The 19,317-nt window shown below is 45.7% G+C and overlaps 1 protein-coding gene across 1 annotated transcript in view; it reads left to right on the plus strand.

Annotated features, from left to right (window-relative positions):
• LOC137427337 (uncharacterized) overlaps window positions 1-19,317 on the plus strand; it is a 385,725-nt gene that overhangs the window by 206,129 nt on the left and 160,279 nt on the right. Inside the window, exons 11-14 of the mRNA XM_078777386.1 lie at window positions 4,093-4,271; window positions 4,524-4,690; window positions 6,139-6,316; window positions 15,557-16,344. Coding sequence (XP_078633512.1) covers window positions 4,093-4,271; window positions 4,524-4,690; window positions 6,139-6,316; window positions 15,557-16,344 — 1,312 coding nt within the window. The remainder of the gene's footprint in view (window positions 1-4,092; window positions 4,272-4,523; window positions 4,691-6,138; window positions 6,317-15,556; window positions 16,345-19,317) is intronic.

Genomic DNA, 19,317 nt, shown 5'->3' on the forward strand with positions numbered 1-19,317 from the left:
AGATACACCCACACACCAGATTAGAAGTTGGGACTTCGCTTATTTTTCAAGACATTCCGCTCACAAGGTTCAGACATACATGGCGGTGGCCATCTTGGATTTTGACGTGGTGACCCAATTTTCAATAGGTTTCGTCCGTATGCGTAGATACACCCACACACGAGATTATAAGTTAGTAGTTCGTTTATTTTTCAAGATATTTCGCTCACAAGGTTCAGATGTATATATATTGTGGCGGCCATCTTGGATTTTGATGTGGCGACCCAATTTTCAATTGCGTTCTTCCATATGCCTCGATCCACCCACGCACCAGATTAGAAGTTAGTCGTTCATTTATTTTTCAAGATGTTCCACTCAAGGTTCAACGCACGCACGCACGGAGGCACACATGGACGGAGGCTAAAACGGTAGTCCCCCTTTCGCTCCGCAGTGCGACGGGGGACAAAAAAACCCATGAAAGCAAAAAAGTGAAAGGGGATTTTACCTCAGGACAGGTTTCACATCGATCGGTGAAGCGTTTTCAGAGAAGGGATTTTTTAAGATATCAGCTTTCAAGCTAATATGGCTGCCAAACCATGTGAAATATGACATCAAAAATGCACACTCTGCGTATTTTGGAGAATGGGATCACATTCGTGTTGATCGGATAATGTTCGTTTTGCTATCCAAGATGGCTTCCAAACCACATGACCGACAACATCATCATTCTCAAACTACATGCAACAATGGTGTTGGATGCTATTTTCAAAATTTTGCATCGATAGGGTAAGCGATTTCAGAGATATAATTATTTAATATTGTCCTTATATCCGATATGGCTGCCAAACCATGTGACCGAAGATGTCAAAAATTTAATGTTTCAATACAAATGGTTTCGAGATCAATGGCATGCAATTTCAGATTTTTAGGATAAGGCATTCGATTAAATCATTTATACCTGGAATACCACTTCACCAATGATGTCATCATTATCATTCTTTTGTTCCCCTTTGGGAGTACTTGACAATGTGCCAAGTTTCAAATGTTTCCATTCAGCTTTTTCTGAGAAATATATATATTTTTCATTATTTGCGTTTAATCCCAGATTGCTGCCATACCACGTGACCTTTGACTTCACAATTGTCAGAAAAACATTCTGCATGGGTGTCACTCCTACCCTGAAAGTTTAGTCTCAATCGGACACGCGGTTGCTGAGAAAAACGAGGTTTAGCCCGCATGGACGGACAACCCGAAAACATGATGCTTCAGGCCACCTTTAAAAACAAATAAACAAAGGAATTATGTCAGATAAGGGAACAAACAAGCCAAATAAGTGAACAAATATGACTGATATCCTGCACTCAATATCACTCTCCTTCAAATGTTTCTGCAGATCTCGTCAGCTGCGCGGCATCTGCATGCTGCATTTTCTTGCATTTGCAGCGGGCATTGTGCATTGTTTGATGCACTGCAGGTGATGAATTCTATGCAGGACTTATGCCGTTGCCCTCCAGTACAACAACAATTCGCATTTCCACCCTTTCCAGCCTTCGTTGCTGCTCTACATTCATTACCCATGTCTCGCTCCCACAAATCATAACACTTCTCACACATGCAGCATACACCTTTCCCTTCAGCTTCAACGACACTCCCCTCCTCATCAGCACGCCACTCGGTTCTCGAAATTTCTTCCATGCACATCTCACTCCAGCAACTGTTGCCGAGTCTGATTCACCTTCTCCATTCAGCATGTCTCCAAGGTAGCAAACTGTTTTCACACCTTCCAGCTTCACACTGTCTCCAAGATCCAACTCAACATTTCCTCCATCTGCAGCTCCCTCTGTGCACACCTTACATTTGAATGTAGCTGCCACACTGTTTAATGACCCTCTCAGACCACTACATTTTTGATGAACCCACTCAGCGCACATTGGACATTGAATGGAGTTCACTCCGACACCCTTCCTGCACACAGCACATGGCCACTTCCCAGTTCTTTCCACCTCACCACATGCTTTACCACTTGCCATCACCTTCGTATTTCCGATATTCACCTTCAGACCTTTTGTCTCCATACATTCCTTCCACTTGTTCATCTTTTCCTTCAGTCCATCCATACTTTCCGCAATCAACACCAGATCATCTGCATACAACAACTCCCACGGTAAACCCTCCTTTACATTCTGAGCCAGCACCTCCATCACAGCTACAAATAGTAGTGGACTTAGTACCGACCCCTGATGCACTCCCACCTTCACCTCAAACTCACCACTGTTCTCGTCCTTCGTCCTTACAGCTGTGCGCATTCTTTTGTACATTGCCATCACTACTCTGATCAACCATTCCTCCACTCCCAACTTCCTCAATGCCCATGTCAATACTTCGCGTGGAACCCTATCGAATGCTTTCTCCAGATCAACAAACCCAAGAAACAACTTCTTCCTCTTCTCCATGTACTTCTCCTGCAACTGCCTCACAATAAAGAGCACATCTGTCGTTCCTCTTCCTGGCATAAATCCAAACTGCTTTTCGTCGATCTTCACCTTCTTCCTTATCCTCCTCTCCAACACCCTTTCCAATACCTTCATTCCATGCTCCAATAACTTTATCGCTCGGTACGAGCCACACTCCAGAGGGTCACCTTTCCCCTTGTATAGAGGGACGAGGGTACTCAGTTCCCAATCCACTGGAATGCGGCCTTCTTTCACCACCATATTACAGATATCTGTCATTCTCTTCACACCCCAACTTCCTGCTGCCTTCAACATATCTCCCACAACACCCGTCGGCCCTCCCGCTTTTCTACACTTCATTCCTTTTATCGCTTCCTCAACTTCCTTCTCAGTTATCTTCTCTGCCGGCCCTAAAACTGGGTTACTCTCTATCTTGCCATCCCATTCATTCTAAGTATTCAACAGCATTTCCATCTATCTTTTCCATCTTCCTTTAATTCCATCTGGGTCCACAACGATTTGTCCCACTTCATCCTTCAAGCAACTCACCCCCATCACATCACACCTCTCTTTCGCTATCTGCTTTGCAATCCTGAATACCGCTCTCTGACGCTCTTCCGAATCCAAGCTTTCTCCAAACATTTTCCTACATGCCTCCTGCGCCTTTGCTACCTCTTTCTTTGCAGCCTTCTTGGCTGCCTTATAACTTTCATGCTCTGCTTTTTCTGCTCCCGTACCCTTCGCCTTCTGCCACTCCTTGAACCTCTTCCTCTTCTCGTCAATCATCTCTCCAACTTCCTCATCCCACCACCATGTTTCCGAGTGCCTCGGTGGTCCTTTTGTCCATCCACATACCTCACCAACGGCTCCCAACAGACTATCTTTCATTGACATCCAACCACATTCAAGCTCAACCACATCATCCTCTACCCTACTCAGCCTCTCCTTTAATGCCTCCCTTACTGTCACCTCTTTCAACCTCCACACCTTCATTCTCGGTTGGTACTTCACCCGCCAAGATTTCCTCGCACCTTTCACCCTTATGTCACAGACAACCAAGTGGTGCTGTGAAACAGCCTCCTCCCCCGGGATCACCTTTGTGTCCCAGTGCCAGAGGATAATGCCAAGTGCCCTGCCATTCAGTTTCCATCCCATGGTCTCAGGAGGGAGTAGCATGGGGGGAGGCCATGGGCGGGGAGGAGGAGGCTATGCATGGGCTTGTTGCCAGATTGCTGCCTGGTAGTGTGCTCGTATTATGTGGAAAAGACAGTCACTTGTTGGAGGAAGGGTTTCTGGGGCGCAAGCTTGACCAAGCAGGACCAATTGGTATAGTTGTTGTTTGTTGTTGTTTGAACATGGTAAACTTTGCAGATAAAAGCATCTGCATCATTGGTTGCTTGGTCACAGAGTTCTCCATCACCTAGACTTTTCAGCAAGTTGTAATTGTCCCTGAAAAACTTTCCAGCAGGTCTTCTTGCTGTGGCCAGCCACGAAAGATATCGTGTCAGTGCCTGTCAGGGAGTGAAATGCAGGCACGCTGTTCAGGACATTGTCATCAATTTGGGTGTTGTCATCTTTGTCAATGGTGCAGATTGGGATGTATTTTCTGTTCTTAGCTGTCCCAGCTTTCATTTGGACGTTCGGGCATGACTTCTTGCAGAAATGAGCCAGAAGTCTGACAATAGGAAATTCTTGGTGCTCTGCCTTTGCCCATTTGAGTTCCATCAGCTCGCAGAACACAGTATCATGGACAGCATTACATGGTGTTGCCCAAGTTGTCTTGCCACATGTCTGCATCGCTGCATGTGTTCAGAGTGTCCAGTTGATGGGCTGGTGCCTGTATGATGGGCATCTAGCCAATGCTCGTCTTTTATGGTGTCGCTTTACTATATTTCTGGTTGAAGCAAGTCCAACTTTCATTTGTTCCGTGTCGCTTGACAAGAAACGCCATGTCTTGTGCAATGGCATGCACAGATGACTGAATGTATTTTGCTGACTTGCCTTTCCAGTCTTTCTGAGTGTGTCTTGTCAGTGTGGGCTCTGCTTTTCCTGCTATTTCTTCAGCCTGTAAGAGCTGCTGCATGACATCAGGAGCCTCAAGACGAGTGTTCTATGAAGATGCTTTGGTGTCTCTCCCAATGTAACCATGTGGACCTCTTTGCCAGCCAGCCACATGCATGGCATGGAAGCTATTTTTCCATCAAGGCTCGAGTCATTGATATCAATGTTGTCACATGTGAAATGTATGAATCTGTTGGGTACAAAGTTTGGAGGGGATCACCGCACCTGAAACAGGATCCATTGTGTGCAGGGTGTTGCATTTCGTTTTTCTTTGGATCACATTTTTGCATTTTATCTAACTACAGTGACGAAATATTAACTATTATATTGCTTTGATGTTGTTTTTTTGTCAAAAAGTTTGTTCACCTGAGTTCTTACAGTTAGATTTTTCTTAAAATTCAAGCTTTTTGTGAAGAAAACTTTGATTTCCCATCTTCATGGAGTCCATGTTTTTTTCTGGTTGCCATGGAGAACGAAGGCCAAATTCAGCTTGTCATATTCCGGAAATGGATTCTGCAAATTCTAATCCTTCAGAAAAGCCTGTTTCGCAAATTGTCCTCGAAAATGCCTTTACGAGTCAGAAATCTCAATCTTTTCTCTCTATCTTTTCTCTCTTTTGACACTTCTATAAAGTGTCAAAAATGTCTTTGGTCTTCTGGTCAAGTCAAAGGTCTGAAGGGTTTGAATGTCTGAAGGGTCTAAAATCAAAGGCTTGTGAAGGTCTAACTCTAAAGTGTCTGAGGGTTCTCAGAGTTTTCAGGGGCTAAAGTGCAAGGTCTGTAAATGGTTAAGGGATCTGAAAGGTCTCATAGGTATGTTACAATAGACAAGAGTACGTAATTAACAATACACTCGAGTGTAATGTTGGGTACAACATGGCGTCTGTTATTAAGTTTGCCAAACTGGTATTCTTTGGCAGTGAGTGACCCCACCTGGTGTTATTTAATAGCACGACAGGAGCTCAACTCCAGATCCTAAGATCTTAAACCAGCCACCTTAACCATTAAACCAACACGAGGCTTATAATGATAATGGTACATAATGATAATTATAATGGTGCATAAGATAATGGCACAAAATGATAATATCAATGATAAATTAGAAAAGTACATAATGACAATGATAATAGCACATAATGACAATGACGCATCATAATAATGATAATTGTACATAATAACAATGATGATGATGATGATAATCATAATGACAGTGGTAATGGTACATAATGTTAATGATAATAGCACATGGCGCCTCCCCGGGCTAAAGACCCCTGGGTGATGGATGACCGAAATGAGCTTTAACGCTGAGGCGCACATCAAACCTTGGCGGGATTGTCTTTGACGCGCGCGAGAAAGCCCCGAAGCCATATCTGATCGGACGGCCGACACTGGGTTAATCCGAACCCACAAACACAAATGCAGGACAAGCAAAATCCACAATACAAGTTCGTCGGTTGGCATTCGTCGCCTCAAAACCACCGCGCTGGGAGCCCACCAATAAATGGCGCCGAAAACACCCAGGCGTGAACAAGCAGCCAACCGGCCCTTCCTCGCTTCCACCGCCAAGTGAGACACGGCTCTCTCCTCCCCCGAAAAGCACTGCAGTCAATAACATCCCCTCCTCCAACGTTGCAAAACTTCCAAAGCTCCGACACGTCTCCTCACCAGCGCACCCGAGACATCAGCGCCCACTCGAGCCGAGAGCAAGAACGAGAGAAATGCGACCGCTTCCAACGAACGCCAGCACAAAGAGAATGCGACTGCCTTCGACTCATGCCAGCACCAGAAGAGGACAGACGGCTTCTTTTTGGCGAGAGCAATATGGTGAGACGGCTTCTTTTTGCTCCCCGAGCTCTCTAATGTTCCACCGCTGAAGTCACACTCTGTCCAATCACCGACGTCCCATCACAACAGTCCATAGCAACGACCAATCGTTGTCGCCGGGACGGGGCCTCATGGCCTTGCTTCACGCCCAATGATGAAGGTCATGAGTCGTTGGGGGGGGGGGGGGGGTGGGGAGGAGTCTCATCTCTGTTCCAGAATGTTCAGATGACGTCTGGGTTTATTTGCCAATTGGCAAATGTGTTGGGTTTCTGTCGGGCTTTTATGGCTGTTGTAATGGCGGCCCTTTTTTATGGAATAAAAACGAAGGGGAAAATCACAGAGGCAATTACACACGGGGGTTTATTCATCTTACACCCAAGAACGAGTTAACACAAAAGCCACGCCCCTTATGGCGACATGCAAACATTCTTCACCTGAACGTTTACCCTGCTTACGTACATCAAGATGGCGGCTTCATTTTCACGTCACACAGTCCATACTAAAACCCACACATTCTGAACTTTCCGAAGGTATTCCATGTCTTCCCCCACAAACGTAACACACATCATGATTATGATGATTATGGTGATAATAATAACGATAATAGTGCATGATGATGATGGTACCTAATGATAAAAATAAAAATAATGATACACAGTCACAGTCATCATGACAATGACGATTGTCCTGAATGATAAGTGTCATGATAATGGTGCATCATGTTAATGGCACATCATGACAATGACAATAACAATGATAATGCTAATATTGATGATGATCATCATCATGACCAATAATTACAATGATTGTACAAAATATGATCGTGACATTGATGGTAATTATAATGATAACAAGCCTGTACGGTCAGCCTGCACGAATTGCGCCAAATGAAAATTAAAACAGACACACTCGCCACCTGAGGTAACTCGGTTAAAATTTATCCGATTTGGACAGTGTTGTGGTGGTCAGATGTTAACACCCCCAAGCCACTACCAAATCCGAAAACTGAATTCAAATCCAAGCTGAAACAAGCCTGTATGGCTAGCCTGCACGAATCGCGCCAAGTTAAAATTGAGGCACGGCCCTCGGCAAAGACGCGATTTCTTTATTCGACGATAACATAAAAACGACAAATCCCACAAACTTCCAACTTACCTTGTTCTTCTCGTGTTCTTATCTCTCAAAATCACTCTGGGTATGCAAAGCGATTATGCAGGAAACCAATCAGTTGCATGGCCTGAGAAAAAAGTGTTGTGTTTCTTCTTCTTTCAACAATAACGACTTCTAGCTTCCAGACCATTCAACCAAAGATATCGAAATTATGAACACTTATTCCCCAGACCAAACTAAAGACAACGAGAGCTACATTACATTAAAATTTCAAGTCGATCAATGCAGCGGTTCAAGAGATAGAATATTTTCAAGATTTTCGTTCAATTACTTATTGTGGCCAAATCATGTGACTTATCAAAACTTCCCAAGTAACATTTTAACTGCCCCACATTTGGAACATTTGTGTAAAGATTCCACTCGATATCTTCAAAAATGAGGGAGGAGATAGGATTTAAAGTTTATGCTTAAAAACATCATAACTCCAAAACGATGCGACATACAATGTCATCATATGGGAACGTTTTGTTTGTCATGGGCATGAGATTCTGCATGCAAAGTTTGGGCTCAATCTGTTCAGCCATTGCGGAGAAAACGGGGTTTTAGTGTTTTTCACGAAAAACAATATGGCGGCCGAACCATGTGGCATATGGCATCAATTTTTTTGTATTCTGAATTTTTTTTTCACCAAGGTCATGTAAAAAAAATCATTCGTGGCATCAAGGGGTCTATTTGTCGAAATCTAACTTTGTAACGTCAGCACGTTTAACATCCTAAAACCTAAATAAATGTGTTTTTGGTCCAATTGCAGAGTTCTTTCGAATGAGCCATGGCTCAATTTTTTTCCATTGAGGCGTTTCGGAGATAGAGGGGCAACATTGAAGGTGTTTTCCAAGTTGGCACCGACATGTTGTTGGGACAAGTTGTTGGTAAAAGTTGGCACCAAGTTGGTAAAAATTCTTCATGTCCAGCCAATCACTTGGTGAAAATTTCATGTCAATCGGACCAACAGTTGCTTGAGAACATCGATTTTTACGTTTTCGAAAGTGAACATCTGGCGGAAGACCAAAAATAAACCTTGAGGAAAAACAAGAGGTATTCCTCTGCATTTCATGCAGAGGAAACCTAATAATGATGACTATGTTTACAAGTACAGCATTCGGTTGAGAGCATACCTCTGCCATGTCATGAGTAGTCCACAACTTTTTGAAACATCACGCTTTACATCGTTTTGGCCATATCACTCAATGGTGAAGAATCCTTTGACAAATAAAAAAATTATCGTATCATCACTGATTTGGATAATCACAAAAATTGAATCGATTGTCCTTGTCACACACCCAACCTGTCCACCAGGTTTCGCCTGAATCCGTACCTAAGTATTAAAACATTATCAGATCCGGATCTTCACCAAAATCTAACCGTTTCGTCCTTGTCACATTCCCTACCTTTCCACCAAATTTCGTCTGAATCTGTCCGCAACTTTTTGAGATATCCTGTTCACAAACAGACAGACAAACAGATAGGGGTGAAAACTTAAGCTCCATCCACCTTCGGTGGTAGAGATAAAAATGACAATATTGAAAATGATAACAGTGGTGATGTTGATAATGATAATGATAACTATGATAATAATTATAATATGAATGATGACAATGAAATATGGATCAAGACCCTGCAGACAGATATAATAATGGTCTGTCAAAGGGGGCTGTCAAAATGGAGGGGCCTGTCAAAGCCCCTCTAAAAGATAAATACAGTATATCTCTCCCCTCCATCTTCCTGTTCACCTCCCTTCCGTCATCCTGCCACGCCCACTTCCCCCTCACCCCGCTCCTTCTTCCCCATACCATTTCTCTCCTCCTTCCCCCCTATACTCTCCTTCTCCTTCCCCCTTCACCTCCTGCTTCCCTTCCTTTTTCCTCCTCCTCTTTCTCCTCTTTCCTCTTCCCCACTCTCCTCTGCTCCCCCTACCCCCCCACTTCCCCTTTCCTCTTCCCCTCCGCCCTTCCCATCCCTCTTCCCTTCCCTCTCCTCCTCCCCTCTTCCTTCTCCCCTCCACTCCTCATACCCCGGGCAATGCTGGGTACTTCAACTAGTGCTAAGTAAATGAGTACAACATCTTAATTGTGTACTATTGGAACGCGAGTGCAGCATGTCTATTAATTACGTACTTTTAGAATGTGTGTACATCTATAAATTACAATTCATTGGAACGCACATCTATTAATTACGTATCAAATAAATGTGATAACTTCGTCAAGTGAGTATGTCTCGTCTCGTGAGTCTATTGAATATATACTATTTGAACGTGACGACGTCTATTAATTATTTACTATTGGGCCGTTTCTTTTTGACCTTCAGACACCCTAATACCCTTCAGACCTTTACGCCCCCTTTGGTATTTCAGACCCTTGAAGATTCTTTAGACTTTTCTCAGACCTTCAGACCTTTTCAAACCCATTTGACACTTTAGACCCCTTTGAGCTTTAGACCGTTTTTAGTCGTTTTAAAACCCTTTAGACCTCTTCAGACAATTCAGACTCTTTAGTTTAGACCATAAATTACACCCTTTAGACCCCTTAGATCTTTTACCACCCTTTATGCACTTTGAACCCCTTTTGACCTTTTCAGACTTTACAACCTTCACAGCTTTTGACCATCAAACCAGACCTTTGCCCTTTCGACCATGTAGACCTTTCCTTTGCAACCAATGAACTTTCATTTCGAAAATCGTTCCATTTAGTTGCCACAAAATAAATCCCGGCAAGGGTCTGCAGAGTGATTGCTCTTTCAATTTATTACCCCGCGCACGTGAAGCAAAAAACGGGGTTGAGCAATTGGTTTGTGTCATCTTGGCTATTTATGATCATCGGTTTATGATCGAGGAACAACTTATTTAAATCTAATGTTTTATATTTTGAACATGAATAGGAAGACAAGTCTTTCGTTTTAACGTACTCCGGCTTTGAAATCATCCGATTGTACATGTGCAACGTCCAGAGAGCAGTTGAGTAATATTTTTACTCGGCCTGTCTGGCAATCAAACAAAACTTAAAATCACTTTGAACAGGAAGCTTACTGTTTTGAAGGACCTCATTAAGGATACAAACAACAGGCATGATTAACTCATGTAATGTGTAAGATATGGTGATGTGCTGGTTAAAACGATGGAAAAACCAGGAATGAATTCATTTATTCGTCTTTTACAATCTTTATTTTATGTAAATTGAATTATATACTTGAACAATGTGGAACACAGATTGCCTTCTTAATACTTCCAAGAACATCCAGTTTTGGTGTACTTGGACATGTTAAATAGGTTGATGTATTTGGGTGGTGCACACGACTGCTTCAATCGCGCAAAACTTTGGGATTTTTTTTTTTGACGATTTTTGAAATCATTATTTTATGAAAATGAAGTGTATTGTTGAACATGTGCATTTGTAAAAGCAATCGATTTACAGTTACAGACACAAATGATATCACTGATAAATTGGTTGAATTTACCCTAATGTATTGTTGTGGCCGTGGGTTTCGGGTCCACTAAAAGGGGGGCAGCCTCGGTTTTTTTGTTTGTTTGTTTTTTTTGTATACAAGATCGAGGCTCGTGAAAGTGCAAACATGAATCACACAAAAAGTCAAACCGACACATAAAACACAAAATAAGGGGAGCGGTCGACAAGATGAGGAGAGAGGGGGAAGGACACAAACACAACATTTGAGAGCAGGGACATTGAGAGAAATGTGTGAGGGAGAGGGTTTGGGGGGAGGTGGGAGAGGTATAAAACATATGAACACTGCAAGGACTTCCAGGAAAGAAGATGCAATTTCAAAAAAAAGTGTATCTGGGGTGAATTGGCGGGGATAGAAAAGATCAAGGTTTTGGATGGGGGAAGATAAGAGATGGTGGTGAACAGCTGTTTTTTTTAAGACCTGGAGGGAGGAGTGGGATTGAAGGGAGTGGGGGAGTTTTTCCAGAGGTGGGAGAAAAGAGGAATGAAAGTGTGAAGGTGTGCAGAGAGGCAAGATTTTGGCAGTTAACCATAAGAGGGTTGCTGACAGATGTTGTGTGACCTGTAGAAATATCAGGGGGACAGAGCACAGAGAGAGCTGGGGGAGCAAGGCCGGAGAGGAATTGGGTGGGAACACAGAAAGACCACCAACCTGCCTGCGGTGAGTGAGTGAAAGGCCCTTGGAGTTAGCTTCATCGCAGGAGATTCCAATGATTCTGAAAGCTTTGGTTTCAACAGCATGAAGCCGAGCTAAGTGTGAGGCAGGAACACCGGCCCAGAGGGGGGAACAGTATTCCATTGAGCTGCGGATGAAAGCCTTGTATGTGGTGAGGAGCTCAGGTGTGCCAAAGAAGGACTTCGCATGACGGAGGATGCCCAGTCGGCGACTGGCTTTGGAGGCCAGCTTGGAAATGTTGTTTGCCCAAGAAAGATCATGGCAGATAGTGTAACCCAAAATCTTGAGCAACAGAACTTCTTGGAGAGGATTGTTGAGATAGTAGATGGGAGGGTTTGCCAGTCTGTCTTTTCGGAGAGACATAGTAAGAGTGTGAGATTTGTCAGGATTGAAAGACATGTTCCACTTGTTTGACCAGTCTGTGATTTTGTCCAGGTCTGCAGAGAGTGAGGAGGCTGCAGACTGCCGATCTGAGGGATGAGGAATGGAGCGGCAGATGGTGTAGTCATCAGCAAAGAGATAGAGAGGATTTTCCAGAGAGTCAGAGAGATCATTGATGAAGACCAGAAATAGCACAGGGCCCAGAACACTACCTTGGGGAACTCCAGCCTTAACAGGAAGGGAAGATGAGAGAAATCCATTCAGGGCCACATGTTGCCTACGACCAGAGCGGAAGTCCGCAAGCCATGAGTGGAGATTTCCATGGATACCACATGATGAGATTTTGGTGAGCAGAGCTGGATGTCAGACCGTATCGAATGCACGGGATATGTCAAGGGAGAGAGCTCTGATTTCCTGTTTGGCATTGAGGACCTCCATCCATTGTTGAGACAGAAGAAGCAGCATGTCCAGAGTAGAATGACCTGATCTGAATCCAAATTGATGATCAGAGATCAAGCCATTGGAGAAGAGGAAGGATTTGATATCAGAAGCAATGATGGATTCCATGACTTTGCTGATAATTGGGAGCAGGCTGATTGGTCTGTCGTTGCAAGGATCTGTTTTTGCACCTTTTTGTGTAAAGCGGTAATGTTTGCTGATTTCCAAGATGCTGGCAGATGACCTTGAGCAAAAGAGAGGGTGAAAAGAACAGAGAGAGGGTGAGATAGAGCGGCAGAGCAGGATTTTAGGACCCGTGGGCTGATGCCGTCTGGTCCAGTTGCAGAATCAGAGTCGAGGTTTGACAAAAACTCTTCTCCACCTTGTCGGGAGAGAAGGAGGAGAGTCCAGGAGCAGTTGGGTTCGATTGGGAAAGGTGGGAACAGAGAGAGATGGGTTTGGGACACAAGATTTTGAGGCAATCACAGAGTTGAGGCATTCGGCTTTGTCACGTGCGGTGTCAACTGTGTAGCCACGTGAGATAAGGGAGGGGATGGAGGGGGAACAAACACCAGAAACGGATTTGACCAGACGCCACCAGGATTTGGAGGAAGGAGACAGGCTTGAGAGTTCAATCTTGAGTGTGGAGAGATCACGCTTCCTGGCACTCCTGAGGGTAGACGCACACTTGTTCCGAGCTTGGTGGAAGGAACTGAGATTGCCTTCAGTTGGATTTGCCTTCCAAGAGGCAAAGGCAAGTTGTTTCAGGGCAACTGCCTCACCAAAAGATTCAGTGTACCATGGACGGTTGGAAGGGCAAGACAACTGAAGACGAGTTGGGATAAACTGTGCATGAGAGAGAGCAGTTTGCTTTGGAAGAATTCCCAGGAAGAATTGATGTCAGAGGCAGTAGAGATGGGAGACCAGTCCAGATGATTGATGGCTGCTTGCAGACCATGCCAGTCAGCCTGAGTGAAATGCCAGACTCATCGGCGCTGAAGAGGCTCTCTGAGAATGGCCAGAGAGATGTCCACTTTAACAAGCACATGATCAGAAGAACCGATTGGAGCAGAAGAAGAGCAGCAGACATTTGCAGGGAAGTTTGTCAGAACCAAGTCGAGAAGAGAAGATACTGCATTGACTGAGATCCGTGTCGGGAAATTAACAGATTGTGTCAGTCATAAAGAGTCGCAGAAGTCCTTTGCTGAGGTGCCATGGCTGGTGAGAGAGGAACCCATGCCCAGCCAGCTGGCATGATGACAGTTGAAGTCGCCACATATGAGGAAGAGAGAGTTTGGATGAGTTGATCGAAGTTGGTCCATGTTGTCCGACACCGAAATGTAAATGTCCGACGTCCATGTTGTCCGACAGCAGTTCCCTTCAAACTTTCAGGGCCGGAGGCTACCGCACATGAATAACTTTGTGCCACAGCAGGTTGATAATCAAGCGCGAGTGCCAATCAGTGAACCACTTGCTTCAATGTCGATGGTGTAATGCCGTTTAACTGAATGCCACATGATCTTCGGGATATGCACCAATCCCTTTATTAGATATTTCATGAGGGCGGCCGAGCTTTACCGCTTGATGAAGTCCGGACTGAATGAGCCAGTTAGTCGAGGAATGATAGTCTCTCTGCCGTGTGTATAATACTTTTGCAATGGCTTTTAATGTGGATGTTGGAAATGAAAGTGCATCGAAAAAAATTCTGTATTAATAACGGTGATTGGGATGTACTTTCACGTCGGGTATAAAGGAAAGATCTGGGGGGAAATTGAGGAGGTGACGGTTTGGTTTTATTTAGCTTGTCACTTCAAATAAGTTTCGGCGCAATGAGGGATACACTCGCTGCTCACGTGCATGAAACAATCTTCCCAGATTAAAACGTGGATCACATTTATGGGACGAGAAGTGCTGCGCACATGAAACAATTACCCCCAAGGAAAACGAGTGAAAAAGCCTCTCTAAACCTTCACCAACGCATTTTATGACACTCTAACCCACGACAAAGGGGAAGGAGCTATTCTATACCATGGAAAGAATCACACTAATGGAACTGTATGGTGGTTGCCAATGCCTCAGCGGTTTACTAAAACCGCAACAGTATGAATATCTTGGGATAAACCCAAAGTTTTACACAGCACTGTATATTTACATTGAAGGAGCTGCGCTCCAACGCGAGTCGAAAGAATTGACGCGACCAAAGACGGAATTCGTCCGAGTTGCTTTATTGAAACAAAACAGCTCAGGTATTCTGGCAAGCCCGTTTATCGGGCAGCAATATATATACACATTTATGCCGGGGCGTTTGCCCGGGAAAACCGAGACCGGGCATGCCCGGGTGTCAAGGGCGAGTCCTGGAAAGGCGAGTCTGGACATGCCCGGGCGTCCTGGACGCGGCCTGGCAAGTCGAGGCTGGGCGTGCCCGAGCGCTCTGGGCGAGCCCATGAAAGGCGAGAGCGGACATGCCCGGACGCTCTGGGTGAGCCCTGGAAAGGCGAGTCTGGACATGCCCGGGCGTCCTGGACGCGGCCTGGCAAGTCGAGGCTGGGCGTGCCCGGGCGCTCTGGGCGAGCCCTGGAAAGGCGAGAGCGGGCATGCCCGGGAAAGACGAGAACGGGCATGCCCGGGAAAGACGAGAACGGGCGTGCCCGGGAAAGGCGAGAGCGGGCATGCCCGGGAAAGGCGAGAGCGGGCATGCCCGGGAAAGGCGAGAGCGGGCATGCCCGGGAACAGCAAGTCCGGGCATGCCCAGGAGAGGCGTGGCGATCGCGCCCTGGCCGCGTCCTGGCAGGTGCAAGGCGATTGTGTCCATTCAGCGGGAACCGCTACAACATCAACAATAATGTTTTCGTTTTTCCAGTCGAACAAATACACATGTACATGTTTGCGTACGTTTGTCAGAATTATATTGCGAGTATTGAACAAAATCAGATTTTTTACAGGTCATGTGACGTTGTATTTTCAGGTGTATCCATTGAATCTACAAAGGAGACTGCACATACTTTTATGAACAGCGTAGACGTAGGAGCGCAGGACCCGCGAACTGAAACAAACAAGAGGACTTTTTACAAACACAACAAAAGGAATAATGAATTGTTTGCACGTAATAATTTTCATCAGGCTCACAAAGGAGAGAAAGATGAACTCCCATACAAATGCATAAGTTGTGGAAAATCTTTTAATCATTCATCCAACCTTAAAAGGCACATGATAATTCACAATGATGAACGCCCATACAAATGCACAAGTTGTGGAAAATCTTTTAATCAATCATCCAACCTTAAATCACACATGAGAATTCACAATGGGGAACGCTCACACAAATGCACAAGTTGTGGAAAATCTTTTAATCGATCATCCCACCTGAAACAACACATGATGATTCACAATGGGGAACGCCCATACAAATGCATCAGTTGTGGAAAATCTTTTAATCAATCATCCACTCTTAAAATACACGTGAGAATTCACAACGCTGAACTCCCATACAAATGCATCAGTTGTGGAAAATCTTTTAATCATTCATCCAACCTTAAAAGGCACATGATGATTCACAATGGTGAACGCCCACACAAATGCATCAGTTGTGGAAAATCTTTTAATCTATCATCCCACCTTAAAAGGCACATGATAATTCACAATGGTGAACGCCCATACAAATGCATCAGTTGTGGAAAATCTTTTAGTCGATCATCCCACATTGCAAGGCACATGATAATTCACAATGGTGAACCCCCATACAAATGCACAAGTTGTGGAAAATCTTTTAATCGATCATCCCACCTGAAACAACACATGAGAATTCACAATGGTGAGCGCCCACACAAATGCATCAGTTGTGGAAAATCTTTTAATCATTCATCCAACCTCAAAAAGCACATGATAATTCACAATGGTGAACGCCCAACTTGACCTCCGCTTCCGGTCCGGTATGAAGAGGACGCAGGCGTCACATGCTCGCCGCTTCTTCGACCGGGCCACTGTCAGTTGCTTGCTTTTTTTTTGGTGGTCGTGCGGATTTTTTGGCCATTGAGTCTGCCCTCTGCATAGCCCCAGCTCTGCTCCCTGCTTCGCCTGCCCGGCTCCTCCGCCTGCTCGCTGTTTCCTCGGGCACGCTCTCGTGGGTTGTGACCATCGCAGCGGTTTGGTGGCGGTTTCCCGCCGTGATCTTGATTTGTAGCGGCGGTGGTCGATTGCCGCTGCATTTGCCGCTTTGCCGTGATCAACCTTGGCCTCGTGATCGTCTCTTTGCTCCTGCCTGCCCTCTGCTTGGTCCCGGCTCTGCTCCTGGCTTCACCTACCTGGCTCCTTCGTTTCCTCGGGCCCGCTCCTGTGGGTTGGGACAATTGTTTCACCTCCTCAACCTTGGCCCCGTCTCGTCTCCGCTCCTGCCTGGCATGGCTCTGCGGTACTCTGCCGCAAGGCTCCTTCTGCTCAATACCCGCTCCACCCCATCATGCATCTCTGCCATCAAATCAAATGGGCTCCTCCGACGACCCAGGTACATTCACCGTGGCTCCGGTTGTAAGTTTGTATATTTGCAATCAGGTCACTCCATCCCCGTCCTCTGGTCGGCTCAGCACACTCTCACTCTTCGTCCCAGCGCACCTGGTCACAGCAACGCACACAATCGCACCTCCTGCCTACGAACCCGAGCTAAATCACCTGAATTAATCCCTGCTGTTCAAAACAACATCAAGCTCACCCTGTTCAACGCCCGGTCCCTCAACAACAAATGCCTCATCCTGAACGAATACATCCTGGATAACAAACTGGACTTTCTCTGTCTCACCGAAACCTGGCAACAACCTCTGGACTACTACACACTCAACCTCACCACACCCAATGGATATTCCTACGTCAATAAACCACGCTCGGTGGGCCGAGGTGGTGGAATTGCCGTTATCCACCATCAAGACATCAGGACCCGCCTCATCCCCATCGCCTCATCCTCATCATTTGAACACCTGGCTTTTAAACTCTCTGATCGCACGCAGTCAGTTATGGCTGTCGTCTACCGCCCTCCCAAACCACACCCATCATTCCTGTCTGACTTCTCCTACTTTCTGACCCAGCTATGTTCCCTCTCCCCCTCAATCCTCCTCCTTGGTGATTTCAATATCCACATGGACTCCACTGACTCCACAATAACCACTGACTTCAATGATTTACTCACCTGCTTTAACCTCACTCAACATGTCAACTTTCCTACCCATATCCGTGGTCACATTTTGGATCTTGTCTGCTCCACTGGATTAATTTTGCACCATCTCTCTCTGGCTCCGACCTCACCCTCTCTGACCACTTAGCTATCACTATGACCATCAACATCCCCACCCCAACACCAAGACATTATCGCACTATCAACTTCCGTAAGCTAAACGCTCTTTCACCTACCTCATTCTCATCCACCCTCTCTGAAAAAATGTCCACTTCTCCCTTCGTTGACCTCCACACCCCTTCCGACCTCACTGACTACTACAACCACACTCTCTCCTCCTGCCTTGACCAGCTTGCGCCTGTAAAAACCAAAACAGTTTCTTTCACCCATTCTGCTCCCTGGTTTACCCCTGAACTCCGCCTGATGAAAACTCGTGCTCGCCAACTTGAAAGACTCCGCAATAAAACAGGTCTCACAGTTCACTCCCAAGCCTACAAGGACCACCTACAACACTACAAAGATGCCCTCTCCCGCACCCACTCCTTCTACTACTCTCAAATTATCCACTCTGGCTCCGGAAACCCAAAAGCACTCTTCTCGACAATAAACAAACTCCTCCGCCCCCTGAACACCACCACCCAGTCATTCACAGTAGACAACTGCATCTCCTTCCTCTCTTTCTTCCAATGCAAAATTGACAACATCTACAACAGCTTGACCACCGCCGCACCCGCTCCCCCTCCAACCACCTGCCCCCCCTTGTCCTGCCATCCCCTGTCTCGGTTCTCCCCAATCTCCCCTACTGACCTCTCTGAACTCCTCATAGGAATGAAAACTGCCACCTGCACTCTTGACCCCATCCCCTCCAGCTTTGTCAAGGCCTCCCTCCCTGCTCTCTCTCCACTTATCATTGCAACAATAAACTCCTCCCTGTCTACAGGCATAGTCCCACCTTCCCTCAAAATTGCTGCTGTTACCCCCATTCTAAAAAAACCTGGTCTAAACCCTGACACCCTAAACAACTTCAGACCCATCTCCAACCTACCCTTTCTGTCAAAAGTTTTGGAACGCGCTGTAGCCACTCAACTCAAACATCACCTCTCTGCCAATAACGTATGAAACATTCCAATCCGGATTCCGCTCCAACCACAGTACTGAAACTGCTCTCCTCAAAATCACCAACGACCTTCTCCTCTCCTCTGACGCTGGCAACCTCAACATTCTCGGCCTCCTCGACCTCAGCGCTGCCTTTGACACCATCGATCACACCATCCTCCTCACCCGACTTGAATCCACCTTTAACGTTACCGGCACTGCCCTCTCTTGGATTAAATCATACCTCTCTGACAATCTCCATCTCCATCAATAACTGCAAATCCCCCACTGCTCCCCTCCCCCAAGGTGTCCCCCAAGGTTCAGTTCTTGGCCCCCTCCTCTTCATCCTTTACCTGTCCCCCCTCGGTCACTTAATCCGCCGTCATGGTCTCCAATTCCACTGCTTCGCCGATGACATCCAGCTTTTCATCTCCACCAAGTCCGTCTCCACCGACACCCACTCTATCCTGACAAACTGCATCACTGAAATAAAATCCTGGCTTCAAATCAACTTCCTCAAGCTTAACTGTGATAAATCTGAAATAATCATCATTGGCCCAAAAACGCTCACAAAATCCACCCATAACTTTGCCCTCAACATCGACGGTATCCCAGTATCCACCTC

The sequence above is a fragment of the Myxine glutinosa genome, chromosome 5 (genome assembly GCF_964187855.1).
Source record: "Myxine glutinosa chromosome 5, kmMyxGlut1.1, whole genome shotgun sequence".
Taxonomy (NCBI): domain Eukaryota; kingdom Metazoa; phylum Chordata; class Myxini; order Myxiniformes; family Myxinidae; genus Myxine; species Myxine glutinosa.